Source organism: Thunnus maccoyii, chromosome 1 (genome assembly GCF_910596095.1).
Source record: "Thunnus maccoyii chromosome 1, fThuMac1.1, whole genome shotgun sequence".
NCBI classification, from domain to species: Eukaryota; Metazoa; Chordata; class Actinopteri; order Scombriformes; family Scombridae; genus Thunnus; species Thunnus maccoyii.
This window is the reverse complement of record NC_056533.1, coordinates 31885521-31903605: the sequence shown is the minus strand read 5'-3', so window position 1 is coordinate 31903605 and position 18085 is coordinate 31885521. Positions and strand designations below refer to the sequence as shown.

General features: G+C 40.7%; 1 protein-coding gene across 2 annotated transcripts in view; it reads right to left on the bottom strand.

The window, feature by feature from the left end:
• Positions 1-5174: 5174 nt before the first annotated feature.
• The window catches only part of LOC121913498 (CD151 antigen-like), a 29013-nt gene continuing 16102 nt past the window's right edge, over positions 5175-18085 (bottom strand). For both annotated transcript variants that reach the window (XM_042436188.1, XM_042436247.1), the window contains exons 4-8: positions 11175-11249; positions 7896-8000; positions 7022-7180; positions 6690-6776; positions 5175-6564 (exon numbers count right to left, since the gene is read on the bottom strand). In XM_042436188.1, the coding sequence (XP_042292122.1) occupies positions 6505-6564; positions 6690-6776; positions 7022-7180; positions 7896-8000; positions 11175-11249 (486 nt within the window). In that variant the 3' untranslated portion in view covers positions 5175-6504. The remainder of the gene's footprint in view (positions 6565-6689; positions 6777-7021; positions 7181-7895; positions 8001-11174; positions 11250-18085) is intronic.

The following is an 18085-nucleotide window of genomic DNA, read 5'->3' as shown; positions in this document are numbered from 1 at the left end:
AACCTGTAATTGTAATTACATATGTGTTGTAATATGCATGTTCACCACTGTCCTGTGAGAACCATGTATCTCCAAGATGTCACTGTCTTTTAAACAAAGAAAAACAACTTTTTACAATTTATGAGATAACACCAATGAGTTTTAAAAATCTAAAACTTAGAAGAATTTTTGTCAACCTGTGAAGAAGCATTTCATCTTTGACTTACAAAATGTTTCTGTCTACATACTGGCACTCACACACATGAACAGCATTCATATGTAATTTTGCATTGGTTTGTATAAGTTCACTTAATTATTTACCAAATACTGTCATTCTGTTTCTCCATATTGGTATTTAATCATTGTTATTTGTCTACTCTGGTACAACATTGATTGCATATTTGTCTGTCCGTCGGAGGGACACCTCTTTAGTTGATCTGTTATCCAAATTGATCTACAAACTGTAAAGTAAAGCCTTTGAGGCAAATATACTGTATATATATATATATATATATATATATATATATATAGAGAGAGAGAGAGAGAGAGAGAGAGAGAGAGAGTATATGTATGATCTTTGACAGAAGACAACAAGATGCCATAAAGGCAATAGCAACAAAATAAGTATTCTCAAGACAGCGCACACGCCGTGCAAAGCAATAGGAAACAGCAATTAGTACAATAATACAGCAACAATATCCACTATTCAGCACATGTAGCCATGCAAGCAAGACAAGGCAACGAAACACAACCGAGCAACACTGATTATAACCATGTTTTGACACATGCAGACATGCAGAGCAACAATAAGCAATAAGACATGAATAAAATCATAATGTTTATCTTGATAAAATGTTAAAAGATGCAGTTACAAGTTAGTAAAAAGGAGTACTTATACAACTGTATGCAGCAAGGTGCTTCAAACTCCCAACAGATCATCTACTCTACAACGGAAATGTGGTGCATAAAGCTTTTATCTCTTCTCTTAGTGACTGTTCGCAAGAGAACGTCACAAACAGCAGGGCAGTATAATATAAAACATGTTTTTTTTTCGTCCACATTGTAATATCACATCCAAGCCCGTCGCCTCACTGACGCCCTCTAATTCCACATTTACAGCTGCAACCCTGCTGTCATCCCTCGGGGGACCCCCCAAGGTTAATTACCCCCCCCCCCCCCCCACTCCCCACTACAAATATACACCCCTACCCCCCGGGAGGAAGATCAAAAGCCAGCTGGTCAAACCACCTTGGAGAAGGTCTAAACACCTCAGGACTCAGAATCTCCTCTGCCTGAATGCCATGTGACCCAGAAGAGGAAGAGGATGGAGAGCCAGATGTTGAGGCGCTACGCTTCAGGGAGCAGGCGAGGGCTGGAGCGAGCCTGAGTGAGCAAGTGAGTGACAGAGTGAGTGATGTATGTGGTGTATGGTACAGTATCTGCATGCAGAGGGATAAGAGCCACATGTGAGCCTCCTGTCAGCACACAGGAGCTTTACCCTGATGTGCGTCCCTGTAGTCGCGCCTCTTCAACAGATGCACCAGTGACATCTTCTAAAAGCTGAGAGGCAGCTCAGTGAGAGGTTTTATTTCACACAGCTCTTCAGTATTAGTCTGAGCGGAGCTTGAAAGCTGCCGAGGCTCAAAGTCTCTCACTTCGCTGAGCCAGTCACTCTCAAATTGGAGGAAATGTAAATGACTTACATAATCAGCAACCTCCCCCCCACCCCTCCACCCCCTCTACACATACACCCCAAAAAATGTAAAGTCAGCATTTAATAACACTGTTGATAACTGTGTAAAAATAGCCAAATATAATCAGTCATGTTCAGCAAGTCAATTTACAGTTTGAGCAAGTGAGCAGAATGAAATTGATGTTTTACTGTATGTAGCTTCTTTTGCTGTATAATGAGGCTTATCCCTGACCCAGAGTCATCATTATCATGTGGTTGAAGTAGAAGCTGTTATTCTGTCTTAATCCATATCTGCATGATGTTGATTTTAATATACTAACATTCATTTGACTGTGTTTTTCAAAAAAATGCACAGAGAGCATGACTATGCATACATTCAGCCTGTACATGCGCACAGGTACGAAGGCAATGTTACTTATGAAGCCAGCTGGTGAGGAACTCTTCTCGATAGCAAGTGGATTTATTTCACGATTACAGTGGATTTTTTTTTTCTTCACACTGGATTTTCCAATTAATTTCAATTTCAGTTGGCAGCCCTTGACAGCCAAGACAGAGGACTTTTTTTTCCATTTTATTGAGACAGATTGGCCAAGAGTGTTGCTGCCATCTACAGACTCAGGATTACATTTGTTACCCCCCCCCCCCCCCCCACCCCCAACCTTCCCTAACCCATGTCACGCATACACATACACAATGTAAACAGTCAGGGCAGTGAATGAAAATGAGATGTCTGCACTCACAGCAGAGACGCTCGGGACACAGAGCATACGTAGGGCTAAACGTGATGTTTAGAGCTCTTTCACCTTTAATAACAGCAAAGGATTAGCTGGCTGAAAGTCACATTCACACACACACACACACACACGTTTGTCTTTCCATACTTGTGAGGACCCTCGATGACATATTGCATTCTCTAGATCCCAAACTAATTTTAACCTTAAAGCCGAGTCTTAACCTTCAAATGGTCCTTTGAAGTGGTGAGGATTGGCTAAAATGTCCCCACAATGCAGAGATGTCCTGGCTATGATGGTTTAAAACAAGTACTGGCCCTCAAAGAGATAGCAATACAAGCCCATGTACACACACACTTTGACATATAGTCGCTCAATGGCTCCTCACCTTTTTGGCTTGTGACCTCTTATAACAATGTAATGTCTGTTTGTACCCTCCTATCACAGGCTGCATGTGTCTACACATTGTGGCCAGTTAGACAAAAGAACATTTTTCCTTTTTGGATTGATTCATTTGAATTTTAGGTAAAATCATCAACTAATTCAGAAGAAAAACAAAATCAAAAATGAAAAAAAATCTGGAAAAATAAACATAATTTTGTGTTGCAGACAATATTGTTTCTTTGTTCCTATCCAGTTATTCACCTCATGACCCCTGAGATTTATCTCATGACCTCTTTGGGTGGTCCTAACCCCAGGTTGGGAACCACTGCAGTGTTTACCTCTGGGGTTTACATTCATTTCCTTTCAACCCTAAACTTAACTGTGATACTTACCTGACCTCAACCTTAACCTGAACCTGGTGAAGACAGGATCCATTTCAGCTCATGAGAAATGTAACTGCTGTGTAACCAAAGCAGAAACTGTCTAAACAGACAAACGATCCTCAGTCAACTGGTTTAAAGTAAAATTATAAAAAATTATATCTAAAATAATACTCACGCACACAGATTTTCTGTGCCCTTGGTTTCCCCTGCCCTTGGGTGACCCTAGGAACAGATACTTGCATGTTCCTCTTGCTGTCAAAAGCTGCAGACAAACTAAAGCACAACTCCCTGTTGTCTATTTATCCTGTAGGCACAGAAATCACCTCAACTCCCAGGAAAAAAGGGGGAAGGTGAGGGGTGTACAAAGGCCCCCAGTACTTAAAATAGCTTACCTCTCTGCTGGATGGGCCAACAGGCCAAGGTGTAGTGGGTGACATGTGCACCAAACGGACAACTGCGTAGAGTATTTGAGGAGGTACTTTGGAAATGTCATGCACTGGCATTATTAACATACCCCTCGTGTTAGCCTGTCACGGTTAGCAAGCAGAACAGGCAGGGAGGCCTGCACAGCTGGGAAAGAGGAGGGAGATTTATTATGGTTTTGATCAGCAGGGCACAATTGCTCAGGACACACTAGTTGTTCAAAGGCTTGTCATAATTTCTGTCATCTATTTAAAGTCAAACTGAGACAACAAGCAAAGGCAACGGCTGTGTCAAGAGCAGGACAGACGACTTGCATTCCACAGATGTCTGCTTCTTGGAAAAGCTCCCTGTTAAAATTGCCATGTGTTGAACTACTTTCACTCCAATGGAAACATTAACTGCTGAATCCCACCCCCCACCCCCACTCCCCCCTCCCAAACCCCATCCCCCTTATGAAGAAAAAAAGTGTACACGCTCATTTTGCAAGGGATGACTCAGCTTTCACGAGGTGTGCTGTGAGAGCACCTTCAAGGGGTACTATGACAATACATGCTGATTTCTGTTGTTTCATTTCATCATGTGCTCCTGTTACACAGAGGGGAAATGTTTTTACACCGCAAGCTTCACAAACTGAGAAATGGCTTAATTTGGATTGTTAGCAGTCCCAATGGAAACCAATTAGTAGGCTGTAGCTGCGAGCTGACCGGTTGCCATTTGATTTCCTTTTGGCTAGCCGCAAAGCTCACTCAAAAGCATAATTTTAGATAATTGAATAGTATGCTTTTCAATAACAAAAATGCAAACAGGTGAAATTCCAAGTCCATGTGACATCTGTCATTGCGTGCAAGGTTTTTTCACATTTACCTTTTTTTGTGGGGGGAGGGGAAACCATATTAAAGCTTTTCTGCCATTCAGAATTAGGAACAAGAGAGTGTGTGTGTGTGTTTGGGGAGGGGGTAATCCTCAATAGCCGCTGGGTGTTTTGCACACACTCTCACCAGCTGTTTTCATCAGTGTGGTGTTTAATGATGAAAGCCTGGCGAGTGCTGCCTCCCTGTGTTTGCACACAGTAACTGCTGCCGTAGCAGTAATGACACTGATGCACAGTCACTCTCAACAATGCAAGAGGTCAAATGAGCTGGCCTTGCACCAAACAGCAAGATAACTCCCATTATAGGCCATAAGGCTGTCATGGTATAGGTAATACACTCCAGCAGTAGCTGTCAGGAATATGGCTCACATCCCAAATCTACATGGCCATAGAACAGTAACATTAGGGAATTGACTTTGGGTTAATACACTAATGCACCTTTAAGCTGGTGCCAATTGTTTAAGGGCCACTGGTTAAAGGCACCTGGTTTTATCTGTACACAATAATATTTTTTGACAGTTTCTGGGATGTCCCGACCTGATAACTGTGAGGTGAAGCACACTGCATGTCATTGGCGCATTGCTGCCATTTGTCATTTTGTGATCTTATGAATATGAATCTGTTGAACTTAATCTTAAATTCTTGGAGCTGTCTGTTGTTGTTGTTAACTGCTGCCTGACCTTCACTGAGAGAACAAACAAAGCAGACTGTTTTGTTGATTTGTGTTTATTCAAACTAAAATATTTCCTGGATTATCACAAAGACAGGAATACAGGAGAATTACAGGCAGTTAATATAGTGATGTCTTTGAGGCACACAGAGAAAGATCATTAGTAACAGCAAGTTTCCTACCATGTGTCTGTTAAATACAATAATATATTTATGGTCTATAGAAAAGTAAACAAAATCTATATTTATGAAAACAATCTAAATAAAAAGAGTCATCAGTAGATATGAGAATAAGGCTGGAAAAGATACAGTAGGTCCTTACACAAAGTTACTGTTGAAAACTTTGGCATCAGTGGATAAATCCCTTGTATAAAAAAAGTAGACAGTAAAAATGAAACATGAGGCACTTTCTTATGAGCAATATTAGTTTCACTGCTTGTATCATTAACACGATCACGAAATCACTTCATTCACATCAGCCTTTTACATCTCAGAACAGTCATATACGGTTAAAATGCAGGAAAATGGCAATGTTACGCTACCAAGCAAGGCACTAAAACTTGTGTACCTTCACTCTAGTAGATACTGTGTTTAAGGTGGCAAAGTTGTAGTAAGAGCATGATCAAACACTGACATGTCACTATGAAGACACATTAGGCAATAAAGGCAGCAATAGCTCATAGGAAAGCATCTCAAGTGTTACAGAAAATAATCGTTTAAAAAAATATAAAAACTAACAGTTCAAACGTTTAAAAAGGCCACTATCAAAGAAAAAAAAACATTAAAATGCACAACTGGCTAGTTGACATGGAAACAAAATGCTGTTGCAGTTGAAGTGGGCCCCAGAGGTTGGCTTATTAAACCGTGCTGCTGGGAAAGAGAAAGCTGCTGCGTCCGGGATTAACATTTTCTGGCAAGTGCCAGTTTTAGTCCACTAATCTTTCCACCACTCACAGGTACAGCACCTGGTCTACTAACATGAATCTATTGTACATCGAGGGAATCAGAATGGAAGAAAACTACAACAGTTGAGTCCCAAAGAGGCTGTCCCACACTAATTTATACAATCTGTGTTAAAATTCCCATCAGTTTCTCTCTCAGAGGCTTTTTCTCACAGTGCTGTGATCTTGAAGATGTAGCTGAGACTGCAATTTGAGTGCCTTACTTCAAGAAACCTTGTAGTGTTTTTCCACCCTTTGTTTACCAAAATGAGCTCCTCAGATGTGCAATTTGATCCCTTGCCAAATTTTTCCTTCCCCTATGTGCAAGGCAAAGAAAAGAACCTATGGGCTATTTGAGTATGGCATGTGGTGATGAAGTTACCTCCTTCACACACTCACACACACACACTCATCTCTTCTTTTTCTTCTCTTAGTACGGCTCTGCCTTTAGACTTTGATATAGGCAGCATGTAAACACCATCCCTATAATCTGGAGATTGGAAGGAAACAAAAACATAATTTAGCAAAAGTGCAATCTCAAAGGATATACAGTACATTTCTATATCTTTGTTTATGTGCGAGGAAATAGTTAACAAATAAGAGTTCTTTGCTCACCTGTACACAGGCGATCCCAACACCCACCGCTCCAATGATCTTCAGATGGTCCAGGATGAATTTCCCCAGTTTTGTGATGCAGCCACCCTAAATGAAAAACAAAGTGTGTCTTCATGTTGCATCAGTTGATGTGGGAGTGTTTCTGGAGTCTCACTGCAAACAAGTGTTACGTATACGGTTTGGCTATGACAGCTCTTCTTTTTCCGCTATTCATAGACCGCGCAGTTCTCCATACTGACATACTGAGACATGACAAAATTATTGATCAGACCAGTGTGCCGACCCTCACTGGAAACTCAACCCACGGCCCCAAGCACCCTTCATCCTCTCACCTCAACCTTGTAAATGTTGGAGGGGTGGTCCCTGCGGCCGCAGAGCTCGGTGGGAGTCTTACAGCAGCTGTCAGGCACCATCCTGCCTTCTGCGTCTCTGGAGCGGATCCAGACGCTCTCGGCCCAGTCGGATGAACTGTTGCTGCCACAGCACTTGAACTGACGGGGGAGACAGAAGAAAATATATGTTTTAGCTTCAGAGGAGAAGTATATACAGAATAAAAGTCGATGATCACAGAAAAAGTAAGACACAGACATAAATCATCAACACAGTTTTTTATCAAAAGCTGAAAAAGTTTAATACTTTACTTGACAAAGGCAAAACAGTGTTATTTGTTAGAGGTAGAAGTCCAGAACGATTATCGGAAATGACTCAAAATGAAAAGTTTAGAGGAAAAATAAAGAATAAATGTTGACATCTGATAGCCAGGGGCATCTCATACTTAAAAAAAAAAAAGAACTGAGCATAAAAAATAAACCAACTGAAGTCTGAACTGCTGCTCAGATTTATCCTTTCCTTCATGTGCTGTCAGCTGGTATGAGCAAAAGAGAGGGTAAATTACAGCAGAGCGCGCAGACGAGTCCATCATGCTTAGCTGAAGTCAGAGGGACTGGAATCGGATTTGTTTTGACTCCCACCCATCACCAAAATCTCTAATCTGATGGGATGATCGGTTACCAAAACTCCATCCGATGAAGAAGCCACAGTTCACTTATAACAGGGCGGAGTGGATGTAAAAAAAATAGAAAATGTAGTAGGAAAGTAAATAATTACTTGACATTTCTGAGTTTGTGCTAAAAGATAAGAAGGAATTAACCTTCACCCTGTAAAACTGGTGGTTGTATGCATCCATGCAGGTATGTAGAGACTTACCTCCTGCTGCAGTTTGTCCACAGCATTGGTGACGTGATCATGGGTGTTCTGTTTATACTTCTGGGTCATGGTCTCCCTCAGGTTCTGCTTCAGCTCCTCGTTCAACTGGTCACAGACACAAAGACACAGATATATCCCACTACATAGCAACACAAACATCTAAGACCAGCACAGACCATGACCATAAATGATACAGTGATTAAACTGTTGGATTTATTTTTTGCTACAGACGACTTTAATAAACACACAGGATTTAATCGCTCTCTTGACGATACACGTCATGGACAGCAGATGAGGACGAGAGGAAGGCAGAGGAAGTCGGGTGTTTTTTTGTTCTCTAGACCAGTGGCAGAAAACGCTCACTAAAGGAGCGGGAGGTCTGGGGGGCTCAGTTTCTATGGCAACAAGCCAGCTGGGAAACCACTGTAAATCAAAGCGTGAAGGAGATATCAAGGGAATGAATGATTAAGAGAAGAAGAGAGGATGGAGAGAGATGAGAGACGGGGAGGTGAAGACAAAGAGGAAAGAAGGGAAAAAGGAGAGGAGGAAACAGGGCGGAAGGAAGGGTTCAGCTTTTCATTTCACCTGTTGACAGTCTGGGAAATGCTGCGGCAGTGAAGTGAAAACAGCAATTCAAGATTTAACACGGCTCAATGAGCAGAAATAGCAGGTGTGGCAGTGGACACAAGTATTAGGTTACAATGCACAAAACACACACAAATGAATATAAACCTGAGTTCAAGCCTCTATTAAGGAAATCGCTGCTTGTTTGTAAAACTAAAGCCACAGGTCTGAACCCTCCAGTCACAGACATGCAGTTCCAGTTCAACTATGACCATGTATTAGCCAGCAAGTAACGGCAGCGACAGTTTAGAACTGAAGATGTTGACGAGTCCATGTGTACCATCTACAGGTAAGTAAGGTAATAGCATCTAACAGTCTGACACTGGTGCCACCTGCAGGCAACGAAAGTTACAGATGCAATATCTTTATTATCATAGCTGGCGCAAGCGGCAACTGCCAAGGCTTGAAGCTGAAGCCAAAATGGAAGTAACTTTGAGTGCAATATGTCAGCAACTACCGCCAGATGCTGGAGCCAAAAAATCCCTGGTGCCAAAAAATCCCTGGCTCCACCTGATTCCCATTCAAAAAGTCGATAACTTTTTTCAAATGCTAAATTTGGGCCCTCTAATAAGTGTGCTGGTGGTCATTATGAAAATGATTGCACTGTTGATAAGCTTGGAACACTAACAGTAGCTTTGATGTCTGCCATGTGGATGTTGATTGACAGCTGTGATTGACAGTTGGCTCACCTGCTGCTCTCCTTGGCTCCGGGACTAAATCGGACTATTGTCACAATATTTCTGTAAGTTCAATATTACTTGATTACGATACCTGGCCTGTTAGCATGATTTAGCGAAAGTAGCTAATGTTAGCCCAAGTGCGTGCTGTTCAATGTTCCCAGTCAGCTAGGGTTTGCTTCAGTCTGAGGTAGCGGGGTTTGTTTCCAGAGTGTGAAAGGCAACACCCTGCGCTCCTTATTTGGAAGGTCCTGGCTCCAAATGGAAAAGATGGCGCTGACCTTAAGCTGCAACTCTGGGCTTCAAAAGGCGCCAATGCAAACCAGTGGGTGACATCACGCCTCCAGGTGTTTGTTTTTATGTGTATATTTGACATGTTTTACCCTCCAAACTTGCAAAATGTACTTTGCAATACTTTTTTGCTCGTAGGAGGCAAAACTGACGTTTCTATATCTACAAGAACTGCTGAAGCTGTTTTTTTCTCCACTAGGTGGTGCAGGGTGTCACGTGTACAACTGGTCTGACAATGACTGAACAGCTCCCCCTTGTGGAGAATCATCAGTCTGCCAAATGTTTTAATTGTGAGTTAGAAAATATTTAAATTAGGTGTTTGGCATCTTAAAATAAAAAGCAAATGTACAATCATCACGACTCATTACCAGAGAGGAGGGAAAAAGGGACAATAAGAAGGGAGGAAGAACAGTGGAAGAGAAAAGGAGAGGCATAATTCATGATTCAGAACCCTTTGAAGCGAATAAAGGAGACAGAGCTTTAGGAAGGAGGCGAGAGAGCCATGGAGCTCAGTGACTGCTCGTGTTCAGACGACTTGTGTATTATGAATGAGGCAGTTATAATGATAGCAGTGCACCTCTAGACTGAGAAAAGTCCTGTTGCTGAGCTACAAGCCACCGGGCCTTAAGACTAGTCTGGGTGGGACTGATGCTGGTGGAGAAGCAGTGTCATGTTAATATTACACGAGGAAGAGAGAACAAAAAAAAAAAATCTCTCATTTGAAACTGCATGCAGTGCAGTCAGCCTAACTCTACACTATAACAACTGAAATGTGCTGAGAGAGGATGTCAGCTGTAGTTTGGTTTTTACATTAAGCGCAGCACATGAGATAAGAAAATAATCATTTCAGGATGCTGAGCAGGATCCTCTTTATTCATTAACCTGTGTCAGTCGAGTTCTTCATTTCTTTGTTTGTGAAATAAGGGAGGTGAGCTGCTCAATTCAAAAACATAAAAAAAAAAGCTTATAATTGATTCTGACACAATGCATCCAGACTTATTATGTCTGCTACTGGAGGCATTTTTCATTCCATTTGGACTAAATGTACCACGAGTAATATGGTCAGTCTGATATTTGTATTTTTAATGGGCCGTCTTATACTATTTCCTCTCTGCGATCTCATTCATCATGCTGCTTTTGTCGTGGTTAAAATTACAGTGCAGTTCATGCCATGCGGGAACTGAAGCGGTGTCCTGTGTTTTATGACAATGCTTTCGACTACGTGCTCAGATTAAGAGGGACAAAACATATGTCAAGCACACTGTATTGATTTTTTTTTAGTGGAGTACATCATCCTTGTAACAGGTAGACATTAGATTTTAATTTCAGATGATGATCTAGAAGATTTTCTGTGTTATAATAGACTTTTCTTTATAAAGTGACTAAAATGGAGAAATTATTTAAAATGTGTATTCCAGAGGACAAAAAGAAAGTAATAGTATTAATATATAGTAAAAGTATTAATACAATTAATTTAAGGCGGTATCTTTTATTACTCAGACATAATCCTAATCTCTGTGTCTCATTTTGAATATCTTGTTTTCTTTTTGGAAATCAATATCTTGCCCTCCCCTGTTTGTCAGCTGGCTTCCATCATTCCACGCATACGGCCTAACATATACTGTAAATCCTGGGAGTCATTTGAAAGGACTTTTTTTTTTTTTTTTATTGGTCCGGGGAGGATTACCTGCTGATAGTAGATATAAGCCAGGACGCCGGCCAGGATCTCCAACAGGAAAATACACAGCAGCAGGACAAAGTACTGAGGACACAGAGAAAGAGAGAGAGAAGAAGAAAATATATTTAAATTCATTTATAACTTTATTTGTCCCCAAAGGGCAGCGGGGTAACACAGGATAAAAACACAAAGCAGATGAACATATAATATAAATAAAAATATAAAATAAATACACATAAAACAGAGTATACAGGTTAAAACAATTTGAAACAAACACTTGCAATACAGGTTTATAAATAATGTAAAATCACCTTTTCCTCACAGAGTTAAGAGATGAAGGTGAAGATGAAGTTTTGGCTGATGTAACTCTGGATGTAGAAGATGGGAGCTGTGGGAGCCGAATGGACTCTGCTTTCTTTACAGTTACTTTACTACTGAGTGATTTTCCTGCAAACATTTACAACCCTATTCAGAACGTCTTTGTGTTTGACAACGAGAGAAGAATACCAACAAATAAAATGACATCAGAGTCGTGTCCACATGACGCATCACTGGTTTTCTTATAGATAACTATGAAAAATATATTTAGAGAGATTAAGAGAGCGGCGGTTTCAAAACTGGGCTGTTAATTTATAATTGAAATATTGGTGTGTGCAGTCATTCGATAAAAGAATAAATGAGAAAAGAAGTGTACATGTCAGTCGATAAATTACGCTTATTTTTCAACTATAAAACATCCTGTCGAGTACATTTACGGGTCACATTGGTTAAAAATAATAATGATTCAAGGGAACCTCGTTAAAAATATTTGTTATGAGTTGTGTAAGAACAAAATCTACTGATATATCTTTATTGGATTTTTGTAAACTCTCAAATATCAACATCAGTGTCAGCCTGGAAAGTCCTGTATTGGTCGGGCTATAATTCTGACTGCCTAGAGGTACAGACTAGTTTCAGAGTCTAAACTCTGAGGTCAGCGAGTTCGTAGCAAGACTATAAAATGCTTAATTAATTAGCGGAGAAGTGATGATTAAGATTTTAATTTGACATATCTTATAGAAAACCGTCAAATTAATCCTTAAACACTGAATGAAGCAGAGGTTTTTTTTTTAAAAGATGTGTCTGATATTCCTCCAACCTCTCACAAGTAAATAAAATGAAATCAAAGACAACAGCATCAAAAAGTACAGCCTAAAAAAAGCTTCACAAAAGCAGGATTCATTGCAGGGCTGATGTTCTGGATTTCATTACATTTTACAGGTGTAACTAATAAACTAGTAACATGTACTTTGCCAGCACATAGAGACCTGAAAACAAATGACAAAACTCAAAGTTAAGCAAGTTTAAGTAAAAACCCATCTGTGCTTTCTTCTGGTTTTCTATTGATTTTTCAGTTCTTTTGCTCAAAGTCATTGCATGGTGGCACATCTCACACTCTGTGCCTTTAAGTGAGTTTATCGTCGGTATCTGAATCGTGACCGGGCCCGTGGGAGGTAGAGGGGACCGGTCTGCTCCTCACGCCAGGTTTCTTCAGAATTAAAAAGACAAGAAAAAGATAGTATCGGAACCAAAACCTTGACCCAAATTCCTCTGGCCTGCTTGCTATCAGAGAGAGGAAAATCAGCCCGGTAAAGTGGACCTGGTCTTTGATTTGATAGCTCAGGCTGATTAGATCTCTGAGTGGCTCCTTGTCTGAATGCTGAACAGACTCAGAGATGCGGTTTGATGCTCTGTTGAAGGTTTGCAGTGAAGCGGGGAAGGAGATATCGATATACACACATATAAAGAAGTCAGATTAAACGATTAACTCACCTGTGACGATTTAAACAGAAACTTAATTCTCATGACGAGATTTAATGCAGATAAAATCATCAACATTTCCACATGATACTGATCCTTAAATCTGAGTCAACTGGGCTAATCTCAAATATATCTGTATAGGCATGTACATTGGATTGGACTGTATACTTTAATAACTTTTTTTAATACTAATTAAGCTTGTGAATTTTACCATTTGACTTTATTTTCATTATAAAATTACTTTTACCGTCAGAGTTGGTATCACAACTCATACAACTTCATAAATATATGTGGTAGACCTGCCATAGATGTGTTCATGTAAAAATGTATATCTGCCAATATAGTTATCGGATGTTTTCAATATCTGTCAGGTGGAAAATGGAGGCTGAACAGGAACAGAAACATATCAAAGCAGGAGGACAGTAATCTGTGTCACTATTTAAACAAAACAAACACTTTCCTGCAATTGATTGATTTTAAATTGATGACAATATACATTTATCTTTATTTAAAATAGCCATAAATAGTAATAGTAATTTAGACTTTAGTCATTTTGTCATTAAGGCACAAACTCTACAAAGTGAGCTGATGTCTTGCAAACATTTATAAAGAAAAAAACTGTTTAGTTTGAAAATAAAGACAACTGAGGTAGTTTAAGGATATCTTCCAAGACTCAATACTTGCTTACTCTCTCTCTCTCTCTCTCTCTCTGTCTCACACACACACACACACACACACACACACACACACACACACACACACACAGGGACAGTGATGTGTACAGGGTGTGACAGAGAACCTGTTGTTGACTGTTGAGACTGAGGCAGCTGAATTACTGACTGCAGCGACTCCAGAGGACTCCTCATGATCTCCGGCTCACTCCCTCACACAGACACACTCATTTTATGTCTGAGCTGGCATTCTTCTCCCGGGCGACTTAAGAGCACAGTGTAATTACTGCCAAAATGACTCTCAGCAGGTTCATATGTACAAAACCCCCTTTTTTTAAGCCATGCATTGGCTTCACAATCCTCAGTGTGCTGCGCTAATGCTTCCTGGCTAAACTACACTTTTTTTTTTTTGCATATGAGCTAACATCTTATGGTCAACTCAGACTCATCCTGCTGAGGTTGTTAAGACAATATTTGGACTTTTCCTCCTGAGTTCTTCTAACGTCTTTCTTTTCTTCATCTTAATGCATCTCCACCAGCATCAAGCACACACAAAGAAACAACATGGAACTGCAGCGGCGAGGAAAAACACATTTGTATGCAGCTTCATGTTCAACTTTGTTTCTATTTCAGACTTCATTAGAAGTTAGCTGCTGCCTTCACAATTACTGAGCAAGTAGGAGTTGAGTGTCACACTGAAGGTGACCTTAATCAGACAAATGACTGTTGGACACGTGCTGGTTTTCAAAGGCTAGAGTGGTAGGAGTATTATTGTGCAAGTGGATAGCCAATAGAAACTTTAAACTCACTTCAACTTGATGCAGACTCTAATAAAGTGTGTCCAGCAGCTGGTGAATATCAAACTAACCTCAGTCTGGTGTCTCGCTGGCAGTGCAGCATGTTTTTTACTCAAACATACCACCTGATTGTGGGTGATTTAACCATTTGCCTCCACTCCTCTCAGCTTGTAAAAACCCTGTGCTGCTCTTAATTACTGCCAAATGAATGTTCATTGTGATTGATTAATTAATCACCTGCTGAGCCAAATCGGACGAATCATGACGTATCTCTTTATTCAGTTGGTTACTAAAGGATGTATTTAAAGGTGACATATCATGCACATGTCTATATTTAGATTCTGAGGCTCTACTGGAATATCTTTACATGATTTACAGTTTATCTCATACTGGTCCTTTATGCAGCCCCTCAGTTCAGCCTCTGTCTGAAACAGGCCGTTTTAGCTCCTGTCTCTTTAAGACCTGATCCGAATGTTTAACACAGACATCTGACATCCAGAAATGACATATAGCATGATAAGTCCCCTTTAAAATAATCGCCCCGCTCATTAAATACACTGTATTTGCTGTTCCATGCAGCTTGTTTTCCTTTAAGCTTAACATTATGTTTCATAAAAGTGTGTTTTATTTATTTTAACGTTAGCAGAGACGCTCTTTACTGTGTGAAACCCTGTGATGTACGACCTCCTCTCAGCAGGTGGAGGTGCGAGATGTGCATGCTTTTATTAATGCTACGTTCATATCATGTCAGATTTTATTGTCAGTACTCCTGGAAAACACACAATAGTTCATATCAGCTGCCTGCTAATAAATACGACTAGTATAAAATGAGATTTAACTGTGGCCTCCAGCGTTTTCTGTTTGGTGTCATAACAAGCAGCAAACACTGCACTCGATCCACCCATATCAGCAAATGCAGTTGGATGTATAAAAAAAATAAATAAATTATATAATCAGATTCATTCTACAATAAAACCGAGAGATGTCAGCTGCAGTTTTATGGACGATTTGAAATCCATGAATAAAATATTTTGGGTGTCGGCGTTCTAATGACTTAGAAATGCTAATGCTTCCAAGATGTAGTAACAAGATGTCGCTCCACGCTTCTGTTGATGCGCGGATATAGCAGATACGCACGCAAACACACACACACAAACACACATTCACGCGCACACAAAACTCCATTCTCCATCTTTGGCAATCTCTTGCTAAACCCCCCCACCGCCCCCCCCCCCCACTCCCTCCTGACAAGTTCATTCCTTCTCTGTGATTCATGGCTGTAATCTCAACTCCTCAGAATGCACTACGCATTCAAAACACACACACACACACACACAGAGAAGGTGTGCAGAGATTTCAAACGAAGCATGAACAAAACACTGTAGACTATATAATCTGGACTACTGACAACACAAGAACATCCCCGATCTAGTCACCTTTATGTTATTAAAAACCACATAGAATATGTAGAAATTTAAATGAACACAACACTGTATCAGCAACTTTTTCGTCTGGCGCTTGTTGAAGCCTGAAAGATTATTCTATGAGACTCTACCATGAGGCTGAACAAACGCTCGGTGTTAAGAGCGACGGTCCTAACTAAGTCGTGAAAGACTCGTCAGGTTGCAGCAGAGGCCGGCTGTGAGCTGAGCAGCCTGACGGGAATGAAATATGAGGCAGTGATCTCTTTAACCTTTGCTTCTGCTTGCAGCTCTGCCAGCCTGTTGCCTCAGACAAATAAAATTCAGTAGAGAGGAAGAAACAACAAATAAGAGTCTGATAAGAAAAAACAGATGCAAGCGAAAACAGAAAGACAGACAGAGAGTGAGAGTGGAGGTGGAGGAATGAGTGCTCCAGTTGGACGTTTGTCCTTTTGTTTGACAATTTAAACTAAATCGACACATTGACGATTATAAAAAGTCATTCACTGGGGTCGTATGTTTTTACAAATTGTTATTTTCCTTGTTTTGACACTAATAGTCTATAAATGATTATTATTCTATGTATACTATGCTTTGGGAGATATGATAAAGAGGCAGAAACTGTATTTTTCTCAGGAGATGGTGGAGAAGAAACCAGAGCTAAAAGAGTGAAAATTTGCAGCTTTAATCTCTCTGAGTAAGTTAGTCCACTGTTGCACATTAATGTACAGGACTGCTTAATAGAAATATTGGATATAATGTTTGACTTTTCAAAATGAAGTACATCTTCTCCTTGTGCTGTTAGCTTGTCATAGCGGAGAGGCATATGTGTCGACTCTGAGAGCAAGACCAGTTGGGAGTTTTGGCTCTAAGCAGGTTCAATCAAGCTGGACTGGTTTCAGGTCTGGGGCCTGATGAAATACAGCGCCCTGGCTCTCCAGGTTGGCGCTAGCGACGCCAGGCCATGCAGAAAGTCTATCTGTTACAGTAACTGCGAGGAGCCCTGTAGCTGGTGAAGTCTGACCTGCAAATCCTCCTGAGCCGGCTGGAGATCGCACCGAAACAGGAAACACATGCTTGACTTTGTCTGTCATGCAGGCTTCAATAGGAGTGAATGGGAAACAGAGCGTATATTTGAAGAACTGAGTGTAATGTCGATTTACCAGAAAATGTGCTATATCACAATATACATCCCAAGTGTGACGTAAAATGACATAAACCATTATAGAGGATTTTATCTATATTGCCAACAGCTTGCCAACATTGTGCCAGTTTACCAATTTATTTAAAAGCTGTTTTGATCTCTATAGCGGACACAGAAAGAGAGCGACAGGGTGACACAAAGACATAAAAAACAGAGCAAAACAGAGAAATATGGGTGCATAGAGAGAGAATGAGAAAGTAGTAGAGAAAAAGGCAGTGAGGAGAGTAACACAGACTTGTAATATATGCGGTAAAACTGCATGGAGTCAGTTTCTCCACAGGTGGATCCAGCCTCCGTTAGGACTACTTTCCATTTGGCTCTGTCATTTGGAACGAAAAGTTTCTCCCCTCTTCTCCCTGAGTAATTACACTGTTCTGTCGCTCCTAAAAAACAATGGAGCTTGTGTGTTTGCAGATACACACCACACCCCTCCTCCCGTGGGAGAGTTTTCCTCCTCCTCGTTTCGTCTCGTTGACCTCTCTCATACTTTGTACAGTACGAACGTCGCAAACAGCCTTACAGAGAGACCCTTTAATCAAAAGGCAACTACTGCTAGTTTATTTAAGCCTTACAGCTGCGGAGTATCCTGATGATGCTGTAGAGGGATCAGCTTTGGAGTGGTTTGAACCTTTGACCTTTAGATTACAGGACAGTGTTGCCAATCACTGCTGCTCTTGTGTACTCTCAGCAGGTACCGGTCACTCTCAGCACATACAGGAAAACAATTAATCTACCTCTCCCCCCCCGCCACTACCACCACCAACACCCCACCCTTATGTTTGCCCTCTTCAACAATCTCGATAGCATCTCTCCTTGCCGACAAGTTCATTCCTTCACTGTGATTCATCGCCCTAATCTCAACTCTTCAGGATGCACCCAGCATCTCAACACATACAGGACATACAGGTGGCGGCGGATTCATCTTGATCTACACACAACCGCTGAGTTAATCTGAACGCGGTGGGAGGCTTCACTCATTGTTTACAGAACTATAGATTTGACGATTAAGTCTAAAAAAAGCTCAGAT